At 44.6% G+C, this 17,108-nt stretch overlaps 2 protein-coding genes across 2 annotated transcripts in view; one reads left to right on the top strand and one right to left on the bottom strand.

The window, feature by feature from the left end:
* Nucleotides 1-17,108, top strand: part of mtor (mechanistic target of rapamycin kinase) — a 91,465-nt gene that overhangs the window by 30,992 nt on the left and 43,365 nt on the right. Inside the window, exons 26-28 of the mRNA XM_080015947.1 lie at nt 679-821; nt 2,177-2,339; nt 4,328-4,473. Coding sequence (XP_079872073.1) covers nt 679-821; nt 2,177-2,339; nt 4,328-4,473 — 452 coding nt within the window. The remainder of the gene's footprint in view (nt 1-678; nt 822-2,176; nt 2,340-4,327; nt 4,474-17,108) is intronic.
* On the bottom strand, nt 9,308-12,897 carry angptl7 (angiopoietin-like 7). The gene is made up of 5 exons (XM_080014825.1): nt 12,352-12,897; nt 10,864-10,964; nt 10,575-10,769; nt 10,143-10,338; nt 9,308-10,021 (listed from the first exon to the last, which is right to left on the bottom strand). The coding sequence occupies exons 1-5, from the start codon at nt 12,710-12,712 to the stop codon at nt 9,852-9,854; spliced, it is 1,023 nt and encodes a 340-aa protein (XP_079870951.1). The 5' UTR covers nt 12,713-12,897; the 3' UTR covers nt 9,308-9,851.

Raw genomic sequence — 17,108 nt, 5'->3', positions numbered from 1 at the left:
AAATGACTTCAGTGTAAGTCATTTATACGGAAATTAAGTGTGATTCAATTTCTGTATAAATGTGAGGTTGGTGTACGACTAAAATTAAGTTTAAGTCTAAATAGTTGAATCCCTGGAAAATCAGCCTGTTGAATCCGAAAGTACTTTAACACTCCTTGAATAGTTAATCATCCTGGAGCTGCTGCAAATCTTGCCATATTGACATTGGTACTGTATACAGTATGACATGCATAAGCACTGCATTTCCTCCTGAGTAAATTCTCTGGCCCTTGCTGTCGTGTAGGATCGATGGCCCTCAGCATACAGTAAGTCACATGCTGGTAATACGCTAAACATTTGGCAGAGTGCTCTATGAACCTATGTATATATGATAAAGTAAAAGCATTTTGCAAGGTTAAACTGATTTATGGCATAACAGAAAAGAGGTCTGTTCTTCAGAAATCTATCGCCGTATAAACACGTGAACTTATATTTGTATTCAAACGGCCTCGTGTTTACACTAAACTGCTCTTGACATTATTTACTCAAGGCATTTCAGCAGAGTCCTCAAGGATAGATTGAAAACGCTCACGTTTAGTTTCCCCGCGGCGTCAGCGTCAGCGTCTCCCCGTCTGTTCCCAGCGACCTCGAAAAAAAAAAACGTCTCCGCCGCTTCACGGCTCCCTTGTCTCCACGCAGGCTTGGGGCGCCGCCAGGAAGGTGTCCAAAGACGACTGGCTGGAGTGGCTGAGGAGGCTCAGCGTGGTTCTGCTCAAGGAGTCGTCCTCTCCGGCCCTGCGGTCCTGCTGGTCCCTGGCCCAGACCTACATCCCCCTCGCCAGGTAGACAATTACTGTCATGCCCTCCCCTCCTTCCTCCCTTCCCACTGCTGCTCCCTGCGCTCATCCTCCGGTGTCTCTCCTTGGCTCCGGATCTCCGCCACCTTTGGAGCGGAGCCGCGGGCGAGAGTTCTTTCGAAAAGTCTAACCTCCATTCCTCGTTCCTTAAAATTCATCGAGGATGGGTTTATTTTTCATCTCATTAAATTATTTGCGTTTTACGATTGAGAAAGTTGCTTGCCTGCTGCAGCTTCTCACTCTGCTTGAATGCGGTCCAACGGGCGAACCTAACCGCTCCCAATACAGTCAGAGGGTCTTTACAGGTTAAGACGGGAATAAAATGGACGCAAACTGTGCTTTTGAACAGGACATTCAGGGTTTTATTGACTCTTTTGGACTTCTGTAAATCAGCTCTTTAGGTAACACCTGCCCTAACGTAAGTGACTAGAAAAAGAAGAGTTGCGCCGCTCCTTACCGGCAGAGTATTGCAGCCTACATTGGTTCTATCGGGGGTTGTAACATAACTCATTATGTTCCTATCTCTGTTTTATTATTTCTAATTTGATCCTTGAAGATAAGTGAAAAATTAAAAAGTGTTTTTGTTTTTTCTGGGTTTTACACAGCGAGGCTTGTCATCAGCTTGAGCAAGGCATTTAACACCCCTCCCCCCCCACCACCCCCACCCCACCCCCCCAGTGAAGCCAGTTGCAGGTCAGCTGCAAATACTGAAAGACAAAACGTGTAGCCTGAGGGGTGGAATTTCTGTAGCTGCACAAAACGTGTGCTCAAAAAGAATGGGCTATAAATCCAAAATAAAGGCCAAATGTTCTGAAGTATATGGGGCAGTACAGTGAACGTCTAGAGGCATATGTGTGGGGACGTTCTCAGTCATTGTTTTATTAGTACGTTGTTATTATTACTAATGGTTCATTTGTATTGTTTAATTAGTTATTTGGATGAAGAAGCTGATTTAAAAAAATATTAATATATATTTGATATACTGTTATTTGTACTTAATGCATTATTCTCTGTGCAGTTAGGGCTGTGAAATTTATTTTAAGATATTCTAGCTGATCAAATTTTCTTATTTTCTTTTTATGATTAAAAGAAAGGTCAGGTCATTAATGACCGACGGCTGAAATGCCATTCCAAGAATCCAATTCCAGAATAAGCAAATTATCTTAGTGTCCCCACTTTGAGACTCAAAATTTGAGGTCTTTCGCCCTTTTCGTAAACTGAGATGTGCCTAAACAACTTTGCACTGACGTGTTTGTCTAAACTGCCCTTTTTGAAAAACTGCGGACGGCGTTGTGGCGCGGTTTTTCACATTTTCCGCTCCCTCGCCGGCCCCGGTCCAGGGACCTGTTCAACGCGGCCTTCCTGTCGTGCTGGTCGGAGCTGAGCGAGGACCAGCAGGACGAGCTGATCCGCAGCATCGAGCTGGCCCTCACCTCGCAGGACATCGCCGAGGTCACACAGACCCTCCTCAACCTGGCCGAGTTCATGGAGCACAGCGACAAGGTGCGAAGCGCCCACCAGCGCCGCCGGGCTCTGAGCTCAATGTCACATTTTTTGTATTTATTATTATTATTTTTTTAAATATGTGTGTGGTCTGCAGGTAGAATGACGTTCCTGTTTAAGGCCCTCTACCTCTGCATGTTGAGCTGCTTCCTATTCCAGTTTTTTATCAGCTCATTAATCACAAAAAAGGCAAAAACTACAAATAGTACAATGAAAACAAGTCGTGTTTTAATGGTCCCTAATTGGTGCCGTGGATAGGATTTTACGATTTCGTATTTATTTGTTTTGCGCTGGACGGATAGAACGGCGCTCAAAAATTCAGCGGTTTGTGGTTAAATAGTGAATGACTAAATTGTACCTACTCTGCAATTTAAAAACCATTAAAATACCACTGGCACGACATGCATGTTCTCAGTCATACTGTTTGTAGTTTGCTTGTAATTAATGAGCCGCTTTATAAAGTCAATTCAGATGACGATTCAAAGTTGTGTTCTGAAACCAGAAATGACATTTCATTGGAATCATTTATTCGGAATGTACAAATGACAAAAAAATGTTTTGCACATGTTAGTCACAGAGTTCCTCGGCATGCCATAGAAACCACGTACTCTGTTGGTCGTCAGCGTGGAAAGATTAAATATTGAATTTTAAATATTGAATATTAAATAAATATCTCATGTTTAGAATCAATATCGGACGATTTTGATCAGTGGCGCTAATGAGGGGAAAGAATTCTGCCGGGCAGACATGGTTTGTGTTTGCTTTTGCAAGAAGGGTGATAATGGAGTGGGGTCCAAACATATAAGGTGCTTTCCTCAGCTGGGCCAATAACTCACATTTGGTGCCGGCTGCACCGTTTCCCGACTCAAGCCAAACCCTGGAGTGAGGAAAAAAAAATAAAAATAAAGGCCACAACAATAGTTTTCAGTCATGAGATATTTTTTTCTCTGCTTTAACCCCTGTATGCTCCTCTCCACTGGAGCAACTGTAATATAGTTTATCGCATAGTGACATACTATTTATCTTCTAAATGAATGACCCTATTGATTAAATCTTCACGATAAGAGTTCTGGAGTTTTATATAAAAACACATTGTGGAGGTATGTTCTGGCCCAGGGCCAGAGAATGAGAGCAAGAGGAGGCAGGTGGAGGCAGAGCAGCGCCTGTTGTCGTGTATTTATTAATGATTTAGACAAAAGGCGGCTCGTGGGCCGAAAGGGGAAAAAAATCAAAGTCTCGCTGGCAAACGGGGGAAAGAGTCCAGAAGGGCGGGAGCTTGGCCGCTCCGCCGCCGCGACATGCCCGGGTCGCTATGCTCAGTGCTCGTCTTGCCCGGTCCGCTCACGTGTCCCTCCTGCATGCATCTTCCTCACTGCGGGGAAAAACAAACCCTAAATTACTTCCTGGTCCTGGATCGGACCACGCCCCCTGGGGTCCGCCGTGTGTGTGTGTGTGTGTGTGTGTGCGTGTGTGTGTGTGTGTGTGTGTGTGTGTGTGTGTGTGTGTGTGTGTGTGTGTGTGTGTGTGTGTGTGTGTGTGTGTGTGTGTGTGTGTGTGTGTGTGTGTGTATATAGGGAGGTATTAGCCAGACATGACTTACATTTTCCCATTATTGCTCATTATTACTCATATTGCCCTGTCTTACTTACTTCTTACTTCCTTATTATCAAACCTGCCAGCAGGCTCTTGGGTCCTCATATATTCCCTATAATTACTTTGGAAAAGCATTGATAATATACGTATAGTTATAACCAGTAGCCTAGTAGTCCTACAAATTGCAGCCTCCTGGATCATTTTGTTGTTAATATGAGGTTAAGTGATACTGCGATCGAATGAGACATTCTAAGCTGAAGCAACTTCAGTTGGCTGGAAGAGATGAATAGCACCATGCTCATGGAAATGTTTAATTTACGATCAAATCTGATTTCCGGCTGAAACGTTTTGTGAATAAGGCCCATTGTATTTCCTCTTTGGTTTTCTTTTCCCAGGGTCCTCTGCCTCTGAGGGATGATAATGGCATCGTGCTGCTGGGCGAGCGCGCTGCCAAGTGCAGAGCGTACGCCAAGGCCCTGCACTACAAAGAGCTGGAGTTCCAGAAGGGCCCCTCTCCTCTCATCCTGGAGTCTCTTATCAGGTAGGGGCCCCGCCCGCAAGACCGCCTCCCTTTCCTTCAAAGCGGAGTCGCCGACAGCCCGAACGTTGACCCGCTCCGTGTTTCGGCAACCTTCGCCCCAATTAAAAACCCGGCTCAAGCCCCGAGACCGAAGCCAGGAACGAGCGTCAACTAAGTAGAAATTAGGAAACTGATGAATGAGGGTGACTCACGCACCGGCTCCAACGTCCGCTCCCGCTTACGTAACGCAACGTGTGGTCAGGCGTTTAACTGCTTTCTAACTCGGTTAAGCCGCGGCTGTTAAAGTGGAAAACCTGAAGTTTAGCAGCAATTTCCTTTCGGTCGCCGGCCCCCGCCGAAAACACGGCGCGCAGCTCCGAAGGGCGAAACGCGAGACGTTTGAGTCGTTTCAAAGTGAGGCCGTCACCCGCCGCGGTGACTGACGGTGTGTGTATATGTGTGTGACTGTGTGTATATGTGTGACTTTGTGTGTGTATACATACGCTGAGAGGGCGCAGATCACATAAGAACATTACCGCAGAGTTTTCCATGACACCATTATACCTTTTGTTTTCTTGACAAAGGCTGATTTCTTCCCCGTTTGGTCCCATGGAGGCATTATCGCGTATGTTCCGATACCCGCTCATGTGTCACACCTTGTTAGTTGGATCCACGCGGTCACAGTATCTTGAGAATGAGTACATTTTTGTACGGTATATTTTGGCATATTTGTCAGTTTGAATATAATGACTAACAATGTTAGATAAGAGACCAATCTGGGATTTTTCTTCTTCTTTTTTTTTTTTTTTTTTCTTTTTCCATCTGTCCTGTGCATATTCACACAGGCGTTTGAAGGGGAAAAACTTGCTCGTGAAATTGATTTGTATTATTTTATATATATATTTTTTTTACAGTTAATTATCACACCCTCTAAACGCGCCGTTAAGTGAGTTGAGTCACCGAGTAAAATCAAACTTTCCCGTCCACGCTCAGACGAACTGTGTGTGGCTAAGAAAGAACATTGGGTTCTGGTTTGGAGTTGTCACGGGTCAAACCGTGTGTGTGCTGGTGTTTCTGTTTGAGTGAAAAGAGAAAGTTTAGTGCTGTGAATAGTGGTGGAAAGTAACAGAGTTGAAGTACTTAGTTCCTGTACTTAAGTAACATGGATCTGTACTTAGTTATTTATTTATATTTATACTTTTTATATACTGTGTATATATGTGTGGGTGTATGTATATATGTATGTATGCATGCATATATATATATATATATATATATATATGTATGTATATATATGTATATACAGTATATGTATGTATGTGTATATATATGTATGTACTGTATGTATATATATATATATGTATATGTGTATGGATATATATATATATGTATGGTTATGTATGCATGCATGCATGTATGTATGTGTATTTATGTATATATGTATCTGTGTGTATGTGTGTATATGTATGTGTATATGTATGCATGTATATATGCATGTATGCGTATGCATGTGTATGTATATTTGTATATATGTGTGTGTGTGTGTGTGTGTGTGTGTGTGTGTGTGTGTGTGTGTGTGTGTGTGTGTGTGTGTGTGTGTGTGTGTGTGTGTGTGTGTGTGTGTGTGTGTGTGTGTGTGTGTGTGTGTGTGTGTGTGCGCGCGCGCGCGCGCAATATGTACAAGAGCTTTATACTGTATGGTGGACTCCGTTATATCAAGGCACCAGATATGACAAGTTATTTTACTTTTAATACCTTTAGTACGTTTAAGAGCAAGTTCCCCGCACGTATATACTTTTACTTCAGTAGAAAGATCAGTGTAGTACTTTCACTTTCAGGACAGTCCTATTGTGTCAGGTTCATTGTAAGTGAAGTCAGACAGTCAACCAAGTGAATGGAGCCAGAGGTGTTCATTCATTTTGCTGCAGTCGGTCCTGAATCACCTGGGAGGGACGGGGCTTAGCAGGTGGATTGATTTAAAAAAAAAAAAAAAAAAAGTTTTTAAAAAAGGGGGGAGTTACTTGGAGGAGGCAATTCAAAGACAACGTCCGCTGAAATCCAAGTCAATCGTAATAAACAAATAAATGAATGACATCCCATATATCCATCCGTCCCATAACACTTTGATGGGTGCCGTAATGTTTTCCGAGCCCCCCCTCCCCTGTCCTCCCGTATTCCCGCGTCTTCCGTATCGTATGAAGAAATGTGTTTTCCAGGCGTCTAATTGGACGCTCACCTCCTTTTCATCTAGGGAGAGTGTCTGGAATAGTGTTTCTCGGGGGCCTGTTTTGAATTTCTCCGGGGTCCTTGATGATGATGAATGATGGGAGCCAGCGCCGCAGCGTTTCCAATCTCCCCATCTGGTTCTCACCTCTCCAGGATTTCCCATAAAAAAAAAATAAAAAATAAAAAAAAAGATCCCGGGCCCCAGCCCGCGGACCCAGCGCGCGGCCCCGGCCGCGGCTCGCCGTTGCTGTAGTCGGCAGGAGGCTTTCGTGAGCCACGCAAAATCAAATCAGCTGCTACGTCGCTGCCGGCCGCTCGTGGCCGCCGGCGCCGCGCTGTTCTTTCCGTCCCGTCTTATCGGTTGCACGTTTGTATTCAAATTTGTGTTCAAACGATTTGAATACGGGGCCTTAACTTGTTCCAGGCCGCATTCGCTTCTCCTGTGCTCTTCCCGTGGAGATCTCGAAATCAAATCATCCTTCTGCGAGACCTCATTCAAGGTGTTTAAGGGCAATCAGATAACACTGCCTTGTGTATCTGTTTTTTTTCCCCGATGAATATGGAGATGGCGATGGAGGTTTGGTCGAACCAAGGAAGTTAAATCCGACTGGACCGCCATGGCTCGAGGAAAACTCGGAGACTGGAATCCCGTGTACTCACATCTAGACAATGTGTTGTTGTTTTTTTTCATAAATACATGGCCATAAATTTACTGTGAACCATAAAAAAATACGTTTCAAGAAAAGTCTGGTCTTGTTCAGGTGTAAATAAGGTCCCGGACTCTAATGTTACATCCATGCCTGTTTCAACCAGTTTTTGATGAATGTAGTTAAAAATCGACTTTTATTGGCCATTTTCTCAGTATCGCTTGTAAGATACTGGTGGTTGTTTTGTGCCTGCGAGCAAGGCCGCGTTAAAGTACGATGGGCCCCAGGGCAACGACTTTTTCAAGCCCCCCCCGCCCATGATGATTTTAGGGCCTGTTTCAAAGTGCTACCATAGGGCCCCATCACCCCACCCCACCCCGCCCTGCCCTGCGAGAAAACACATAAGGCCTGTTACACACTGGAAGCGGAGATGACCCAAGGCAGATGGAAAAAGTTTGCGTTTCATTTTCAGCTTAATAAATTAATTCGGTAATTTTAAGTTTATATTCGATTGTTATTTTTTTTTAATTTAAAATGTTGTTTAATTCAACATTTTTTATGTAAATTCTTCGCAAACCCACAAGGGCTTGTTCGACGAACAAGACAAAACAGGAGTAAACGCTCGTCCTCTGCACCTTCGTGAATTAATTCTGCCCCAAGTGAGGGAGAAAAAACCCAAACAAAGGAAAGAGTTTGGAAAAAATAATTTGGAAGGCAGAGTAGGAAGGGGTGCTTGCGGCGAGCGAGGCAGCCCCGAGCGTCTTGAACTCTGTTTGAACCGAGGTTGAAGTCATATGGGCCATAAACCACCGAACCATCCACTCTTCGCCATTCACTATCGGGGTAATACAGGCTCAGGTCTGCAGCCGGGGTGTCCGACTCCGGCGTTTCTCCTCCAGTCTCGGTGTGTGTTTTCTCACCTTCTCTCAGCCTCGGGGCGAGCCCCGCGCTGCCACACCGCACCATCATATGTTTCCCCTCGCGTAGACGCCGCCCGTGGGTAATCAATATAGCAACACATCCACTCGGTGAAACGGACACCGTGTGGCATGAACGGTTGTCGGAGGGTGGGCACACGGAAGACGGACCGGAGCGGAGCGGCTTGTGGCGAGGTGCTGGCGACCCCCCAGTCCGGTGCACCGCGCCGCGGGGCCGTACCAAGCAGGCTACGCCGCTCACAGGTATCAGTGGCCTCATATTTCTTCCCCTTTGGCCCGTGTCGCTCACAGACAGTTGGCGGCGGAGAGCCTTACACCCGCACTACGGGGGTGGACTGTGGACTGGATGCAGAACTTGTTTTAATCATTAAAAAAACAAAAAAACTAAAAAAAACACAGTTCGGGGGCTGCCGCAGGCCCCCCTAGTGGTTGTGGGGCACACAAAGTGAAGCATGATTTTATTTATTTATTTTTTTCTGGGGCAAGGGGCACCGGGGCTTTGTCTGGATGCCTATGCCCCTTTGCATAGTATAAATTAACCCCGTCCAGAATGTCTTAGCATGCCATTCATTCCACTGTTGTCATTTCTCCTCAGGGAACAATTTGGAAGAGTGTCCTTATTGAGGCGCCTCTTTGTTGTAACTAACTCTGACGCTTTGTACCCTGTATTTATTGGTATTCAAATACTTGAATGTGCTGAGGATACTTTACAACTGGTTGCTTTAGACTGTCCCTATTTGGCAAATAGTGCCATTCTTTTCTCAGGAGTAAAAACCGTGTTTGCAGATTTTAGGTCGGACAATAGTTGGATTTTGTGAGCGGTCTTAATTTATTTAATTTCTGCCCTTTGCCACAGGGCATTTGACCAGGGTGTCTTAAGGTGACCCAAGTCTCATAGGTCAATGGCTTAAGGCGAATGCATGGGCTTTGTTGGACATGAATGGCGGCAAGGTGTGTCATGGTCCTCCTGATGAGTCTTGACATGTTTTTCAAACATTGCATCCTTCCACTGATGAAATGATCTTTTTAAAACAGATAACACAGTTGACAGTTGTTAAAAATACAAGTTTATTTTTTCTATCCCACAAAACAACACAATTACACAGCTGTACAGTTTTTACAAATTACACATTTCTATTATCAACAGTTAGGTTTTTACAATACATCCTGTGATGTCATGGTGGTAAGTCCTATTTCAGTAATTTGTAAAGGTCCATTGCAAAGTACTTTAATGAACTGTATTTCTTTTTTTTGGTATTAACTGTCATTTCACTACATTACATGTCATAATAGTATAAAACACGGTAAATATGTCCTAGTCCTTTTTAAGATGGCATTAGAGGAAGCAATATCCAGTTATCTAATGAAACAGTGGTAAGGATTTCTCTTGTAGCTTTTAAGAAAATAAAGTATTTGATGATAAATACATGAAAGAGCACTACATTTACAGTCAAACGTGACACACATTCACTCGACCTAAACTTAGCTAGACAATAAAGAGGATTGTATTTTAACCAATCAGGAAACCGTTTGCGTGCGCAGGTATTTGCCGGGCCCGTCATCCTCGCCTAGGGACCTCGCTCTGTGCCTACGGGTTAAAAGTCACCGGTCGAATCTTCATCTCCACCCTCTTCAGGGAGTAGTTGGGCCCGTGCCAGCCGTACCAAGTGATTCCATCTGTGTTCCTTGTGTGCTCGCCCTTGCGGTAGAACACCCCATTCAGGTTGGAGTCGGTGCAGCAGTTGTACCAGTAACCGCCTGTGTGGTCGTGGGAGCAAGATTTTGAATTGGTCATTAATCAGCGGGGATACATCTTAACGTTTTAATCGTGTCGTTAAAACACCGGGGAGGGGATTTACAGTTGCATTTGCTGTCATACCTTTGCGCAACGATGCGCAGTCATCCACGCATTTGTCATTGTCCTTATTTTTGGTGCTGAAGTTGGTGTTGTTGTGGTAGCGCAGGGAGTCTCCGGCGTTCCCGCTGTAGTTGGCGAGGAGGAGCTTGTAGCTGTTCAGCTCATTATTCATGGTGAAGTAGCCGTACTCTGCATAGCGAGTCTCTCCCTCCCAGTCCTACATTGAAAAAACGCATTAAGAGATGTGGTTTAGAATAGTGTCCACCTGAGAATGTCGACCTCCGAGGTCTTTCTTTAATCATGATGTAATAGAAACCCAGATGAATTTACTGGTTTGTTAATGTCCTGTTAGTTTTGGCAGAGGGAGCACCGTAAAATGTTCAGTGACTTCTGTTTATGCTCTCTATCTCAGCCAAAGACTATTTGGCTCTTGCCATTTCCGCCACACCATACCTCCATCTCTATCCTCAGCATGCTGGGTTGCCGTGTAAGTCGGAAGATGTGCTCGTTGCCCAGCCAGAAGTCGCCACGGATTGTCCCAAAACCATTTTTGTACTGCTTCCAGTCACGGTCAAAGGAAGTCAAGCCCACCCTGCGCCTCTGGATGACGGTCCAGCCCCCGCCTCTGGTCTCCATATCACAGAAGACCTGAGAAGGGTGATCGAATTTCATTTTGTTCATGTATGTACATACAGTACAAGCTGCATCAAATACCAAATACATTTAATGCGCGATGACTTACTGTCAGCTCAGGTGTCCGAAGGAACTCATCTTTAGGGAGCTTGTACTCTCCAGATATCTTGTAGTTCTTGGCATACAGGGATGCACAGTCATAAAAGACACCTGAGGGGGAAGCAGGTCTGGTCAGTAATGGCCGAACCAGATGCTGTTGGAGCTGGGTTCTTTAAAATAAAAATGCAAATGGTCTTTATATGGTACCACTGGGACGGATGTCTGAGTGAATGGACAGCTGAGAGACTGGTCCTTTTTCCCCCCTTTGACAGTCAAAACAACTTCAAACAATTGAAAACCAAATGGTTCAGGTTCTTAAATTGTGCTCCCCGTTTGCTACCGCGGTGGAGAGTCCTCCAGGAAAACGATGAAATCACTGGGATTGAAATAGACCCGATTCATTAAAAAAGTGTCTGTGAGTGTGTGTGTGTGTGTGTGTGTGTGTGTGTGTGTGTGTGTGTGTGTGTGTGTGTGTGTGTGTGTGTGTGTGTGTGTGTGTGTGTGTGTGTGTGTGAGTGAGAGGTACTGGGTGAGACAGCCATAGAGAGAGTGACTGGAGTGGAAACCTCCACTCTAATCACTGCCTTTCTTCCTGACCTCCTTTCCTGTCTGTACCGTGTGTCTGTAATTTAGCCCAAGCCTTATAAAATGTCTGTGTTCACTTAGCCGGTGGCATAAACGCAGCATCGCCACACCAGGCCCATCGGCTATTAAACAAATAAACTGCAGCAGGCACGGCTGAAGTCTGCAGCAGTGGATGCTGATTAATGGTTTGTCAAAGCTGAGATGAAGGGCGCAGACTGTTTGTCATTTCACAGAGGTGGCTGTTGTCTACAGCCCTGTAGCCGGGGACGCTGTGGCCGCAAATTAGTGCTGTTGACTGCTGCAGGGAGAGACAGACATGTGTGCGTGCACTATAATCTGCCTCATCACCAATTCGAGGCAGCTGTCCGGTGCCATTGACTCAAAGCACGGAAAGCTGATTATAATTTCCAAAGTGTATGTATAGTGTCCCACGTAAGATATTGTTAAACTGCTTGAGAGTTGAGTTGAGTTGAAAGTACAACAACCTGTTTGATTTTTGGTGAAATGGTCAATCATTATCTCACAGTTTGGTAAGGGTTACATTCACAGATATTAGAAAAAAGTGTAGGTGGCATTTAAGACAGACGAACTGAAGAGGCCTGGCTAGATGTCTAGGTTTGAGAGGTCTGACTTTGTCTAATTGTCTAACTTTGACAGCCGTTTGACATGATCTTCACACTGGCAGAGTGCATTTTTGCAGAAGCTGAACACCAGACAAGAAAGTAAAGAGAGACTCTTCCCGCATACTTAGGCTTGGCCGCACCGACTGCTGCACTGCTCCATCGAAACCACTGACTTTGATATCATTGAAACTGGGCAGAAGAAGCTCTTTGAAATAATATTCTGTGCTACTTCAATACTAAGCAGTGACTTTTAATTTTGACCAGCTGTCGTTGCTGAGCCGTTGACTCACCTGATGAGGTCTGGGTGATGGATTGGACGGCTTGCACCTGCATGATCTCCACACGGTTGTTGATCTCGGAGTACTTGCTTTCCGCCTCCGTCACGCGAGCCTCCTGCTGCCTGTTCTGCTTGTCCAGCTCCATGATTTGCCTGAAAACGCTCATCAGATCTGACTCCTGCTTCTGACTGAGCTCTTCTAGGATGCTGGTCAAATTGGCCACCTGCACCTTAAGAGAGCGCACCTCGTCGCAGCACTGCGGCTTGGTAGGCTTCGCTGGGGACATTTTCTTTTTGGGGTTTTGCGCCCATGTCCCCGCCAAAAGGAGCAGGGTGACTCCTAAAGCCACGACGCTCAGATTTGCTTTTGCCATTTTCTAATAGCTCTCTCTGGACTCCTTAACTTCCTTTCTCTGCTATGTTAAAAAGTAGCCTGCTCCCGAAGAAGTTCTTCAGCGGTCGAGTTTCCCCAAAAATCAGGCAGTTGGAAGAGCCTTCCCTTGGCCAACTGATTTCCCTGCCTCTGTCTTGTCTCCTCAGTGGAGTGCTGCTCTGCCTTGTGCATCTTAAATATTTTTACTTGGGTCCTCCCACCCCTTTCATGCTGCACACCAGTCACTGCATTGACCCCCTCCAACCTTTTGGGCGGAGGGCCCTTCCCCACCCCCTCCTCCTCTCTTCCTCTCACTTTCGCTCACGCTCAAGAGTTCGGCCCCTGCTTCTCCGCTCCTTGTCAGGTGGTGAGAGTTCCAGGGCAATGGAACTGCCTGGAAGAGTAACAGGCACGGAGAAACAAAAACAAAGGCTACCGCCTGAACGTATTTGCTACCACGCATGACCTACTACTGTAAAACCTTCCCCTCTTCCCGTGGTTTAACTTATGTGCCTGAGTGCATTTCCTTTTGAAATTCCAGCGCTTGATTCACACCTACAATGCAAGTTTCCTTGCCATTTACCCCCAATTTCTACTGCTTAGCCCAGCTCCCTTTTAATGACAGAGCTCATGTCCTCGTTTCTCCGGTAAATTGTGTCTTTACAAGACTATGAGAGACGTGTGAAATCACTAAGTACTCTTCAGTAATTGTCAGTTAGGGTGCTATTGGCGTCACTCAATAACGTCTCCCTCGCCAAAGTTGCGTTCCCTGTACCCTAACATCCAAGTGTTTCAATTCACTGCATTTCAACTGTTGTGATGCAAGGCTTTGTGGGGAAACATGGCCACCTGATCCTTCGTTGATCGAGAGGGAAACTGAAGCTGGAGCTGTCTGACCATGACCACCTTCCCTCGTACCGTAAAGACCTTCTTTACACGTTACTATGACATTGTATTCTGCAAAACAGCTGAACCAATAAAGTATTTCCACCACGGAACAAAATCTGGTGCCATACCCATTTCAATGGAAAGATTTTGCCTTTCCTTTGAAGAAGACTGCAGTGACATTTGTTTTCTTTTTTTTTCTTTTTTTTTGTTCAGCATTTAGCATTTCATAATAGCCTCAGTTTGACATTCTTCTAAACGACAGACTACACTCAATCACTTGACAGCCATTTGAACTAAACCGTAAAGCTAATCTTTTCAATGAACTTTTGGCTCTACTACACTAACTGTTGAATCCATTATGCGTTGAGCCTTTTCATTTTTGTTGAAAGAAGCACCTGTGCCGTCCCGGCATAAAGTAATCTCTTTATTATAAAGGAATAAGAATTAATTTTTATGTTGCTCCCTCATATCTTCATTTTCGTGGGCGAAGCCACCCCGGCAATGTTATTTGTGCCATTTTTATACCGGTCCTGATCTCTCTAACAAACTAAAGAAGAATAGCATATAATAAATATTAATAATAATAATAATAATAATTATTATTATTATTATAATAATAATAATAATAATAATAATAATAATGATGAATAATAACATTTTTTATATTTCTTTATAAGTCAAAAAGCTGTCATGCGTCTGCCAAGAACTAAGAACACAACAGAGTAGGTTAGAGAACTGTGAGTGTATTTCTGAGAATAAACCAGGATATATAATGAACCAAATGTAGTCCCAAAAACCAAAATCTCCACACGTCAAAATCCCAAAATCCCCATACAATATACGTATTGTACGTATTGAGTATTCAAAGAAAAACCTATATTTAAAAATGATCCTATTCATCTAGGATAGGGAAAAAAAACAAATGGCAGCATTTTATGGAATCTATATTTTGGGTTTAAGATGATAAAGAACCCCCCCCCCCCCCCCCCTCACTTTTGTAAACATATAGTTGCTTCAAATTGTCACTTTCAAAAAACTCAACTATACATCATATAAATACTACATTACAGAGTATTAGATAAATAATTCTGCCACATGAGTTTATGTAATCTGCACTTGCGAGGAGGGATTTGGTGTTTTAGGTGGAGTATGACAGACATGTCTGGAGCGAAAATAAAACCTGACACTTCTCATTCTCATCTGTAACCTTATTTCATAACCCCCCCCCCCTCCAGCACCACCCCAGGCCTGACTTCCACGGCACCGCACCTTGTTTTGTCTTATTCTCCGCGGTTGGCCCGTCACCCTTTTTTCCAAATGTTTCTCCGGCGGGCCAGAAAAACATTTCAGAGCGCTCCGCTGAAAATCCCAGTCGTATAACGCGAAATTCCGGCCGAAATCCAGGTAAAAAGGGACCATTTTTAAATTTCAATCCATTACATCAGTGTGAAATGGTCTGTTTTGGGCTCGTTGTGTCACGGTCGGGACGCACGCTGTAGGTGGAGGCGATGTGGTTCCTAGGGGCCCCCGTGTTTACCCAACATAATATTATTCACTCCTGATCCGGTCACCGCTTCGAAATTTCCATTTGTTCAGTGTTTGCGGTATTGTATTTGTCTTGGACGTAGACGTGTGTTTACATTGCCGCCGATTTTATTTTTATTTATTTATTTATTTTTTCTTTTTGCAAAATCTCAACCAGCCATCTGCGACTGATCACTCTCATTTTTCTCCTCTTACGAAAACATGATATGGAATTATCACTGGAGCGTGTTCGGCGCGCTTGGGTTTTTAATTCATTGTCTCTGGCGGTTTTGTAATCATGTGGTTTAATCTCGAACATGTAACATTTCTACGTCGAAGAGCTAAACCATTAGAAGCTTTTGAAAATGTTGGCGTGCCGGGAAATATACCTAGTGGCCACTTTAGAGAGACAATGGCACACATGGTTTAAATAACAAGAAATGGAGAAGCTGTTACCCCATGCGGCGTTTTCCTGGCCATTCTTGTTGTGGCTCTCCTTTATTACTTTTAAGTATTATGGAATCAGGTGGGTGATGGTGATGTGTGTGCGTGTTGATAACTTTTGACTTGTAGAAATTCACCGCAGGTGCCTTGGTGATAAGGCCATATCTCCGATTCCAGGTGTACACCATTTACACGGCGGAAGACAGCTTCGGACATTTGAACGTTCTCATCTGGACTTGGGGAAGAACTAAGCCAAGTGGCTCCTGCCCAAAATAAAATGTCTTGCGTTGTCTTGAGTTTGTGAGGTCAGGCTGTGGAAAAAGGTTAAAAACACCGGATCCAACCGGACTAAAATAAACGTCTGCGACGGTTGGAGTTTTCATCGGACGCCAGCTCTTCCCGTAAATAATACATCTCCTCCTCTCAATGAGCGGTTACAGGAACTGGGATTCATGACCCGTTGGATCGGGGTTTGTTCTCGACTGTAACTATGCGTGTCGAGTTCCTCTCCACTTACCTGTTGACTTCCCCGTTACCGTCGAAGTTAAGTCAGCAATGACTTTCCCCCCAATGCGGCATGAGTCAGCCGCATTGGGGAGAAAATGTGGACGATATGCTTTCCTGGGTATTCTCACCGTGAGTCACATCTCACTCTCCAGCAATGTGTCCCCCGTGGCATCGCTTTCCTCTGACCCTGGACTCTGTCATGCAGCGGGAGCACACCTACGTCCAGCTGGAAGCCGCTTCATACGCGGAGCTTCGCGCTGGCGCTTTTTATAATTTTTTTTTTTCTTTCTTCGTGGACACGGCTCCTTCCGAACGCTCTCCACCTCCCGTGACCCTGTCCCACCGCCTGCTGCACTGAGAGTGGAGATCACCCATTGACACCGAAAGTATTAACTTCTATACGTTTCCATTCAGCCCCCCCACCCCCCCGGAATGTCGGTTCATTTTGAAAGATACGTTCCCCCCCCCAAACTTTCTCAGTAATCTGTGAGAGGAAATTCAAAACAAGCAAAGAAACCGTACCCGCTGTTCTGACTGCAGCAGTCATACCACTTAAAATCCATTGAAATCTTTTTTTTATTTTATTATTATTCTAATTATTATTTTTTTAAATCAAGCGATTCTGTGACCGGTGGGGCCAAGCTGTCAGTCTCAGTCACAGCTGTTATGGGTTCAAAATGAGGGTTAAGGGAAAAAAAAAAAAAAAAGCAGGAGGCAGTGAATTCCATCACCCAGAGGTGGGATTATATAATATTTATTAACAGTAACATCTTCCACCTGTCAAGCGCCTCCGCATGGGTCTGATGATGTCCTTTTTGAATCGTGCATTAAAGGTTAGGGCGTCGTAAGTTTGGAGGCGTCATGCTCAAACCGCAAGTGGAGAATTGCGACGGCTGCAGGCTTTGTAATGTTGGATCTTCTTTTTGGCAGTGAGCATCTGGTTTCTACGAGGCATTTTGTTTCATGGAGATATTACGTGATTGGCCGTGATCGGCTATTTTAATTCCGCGGGACACAGGTTTCAGTATTTTTCA

This window comes from Zeus faber (assembly GCF_960531495.2).
Source record: "Zeus faber genome assembly, chromosome: 15".
Classification (NCBI taxonomy): Eukaryota; Metazoa; Chordata; class Actinopteri; order Zeiformes; family Zeidae; genus Zeus; species Zeus faber.
The sequence above is the reverse complement of the archived record's forward strand: the minus strand, read 5'-3'. Positions and strand labels throughout refer to the sequence as shown.

Coding starts and splice junctions, on each gene's coding strand:
- angptl7 (XM_080014825.1), bottom strand. CDS start 12,712: ATGGCAAAAGCAAATCTGAGCGTCGTGGCTTTAGGAGTCACCCTGCTC. Junction 10,770..10,863: donor TTCGGACACCTGAGCTGACA/GTAAGTCATCGC, acceptor CACCCTTCTCAG/GTCTTCTGTGATATGGAGAC. Junction 10,339..10,574: donor TGCTGAGGATAGAGATGGAG/GTATGGTGTGGC, acceptor TTTTCAATGTAG/GACTGGGAGGGAGAGACTCG.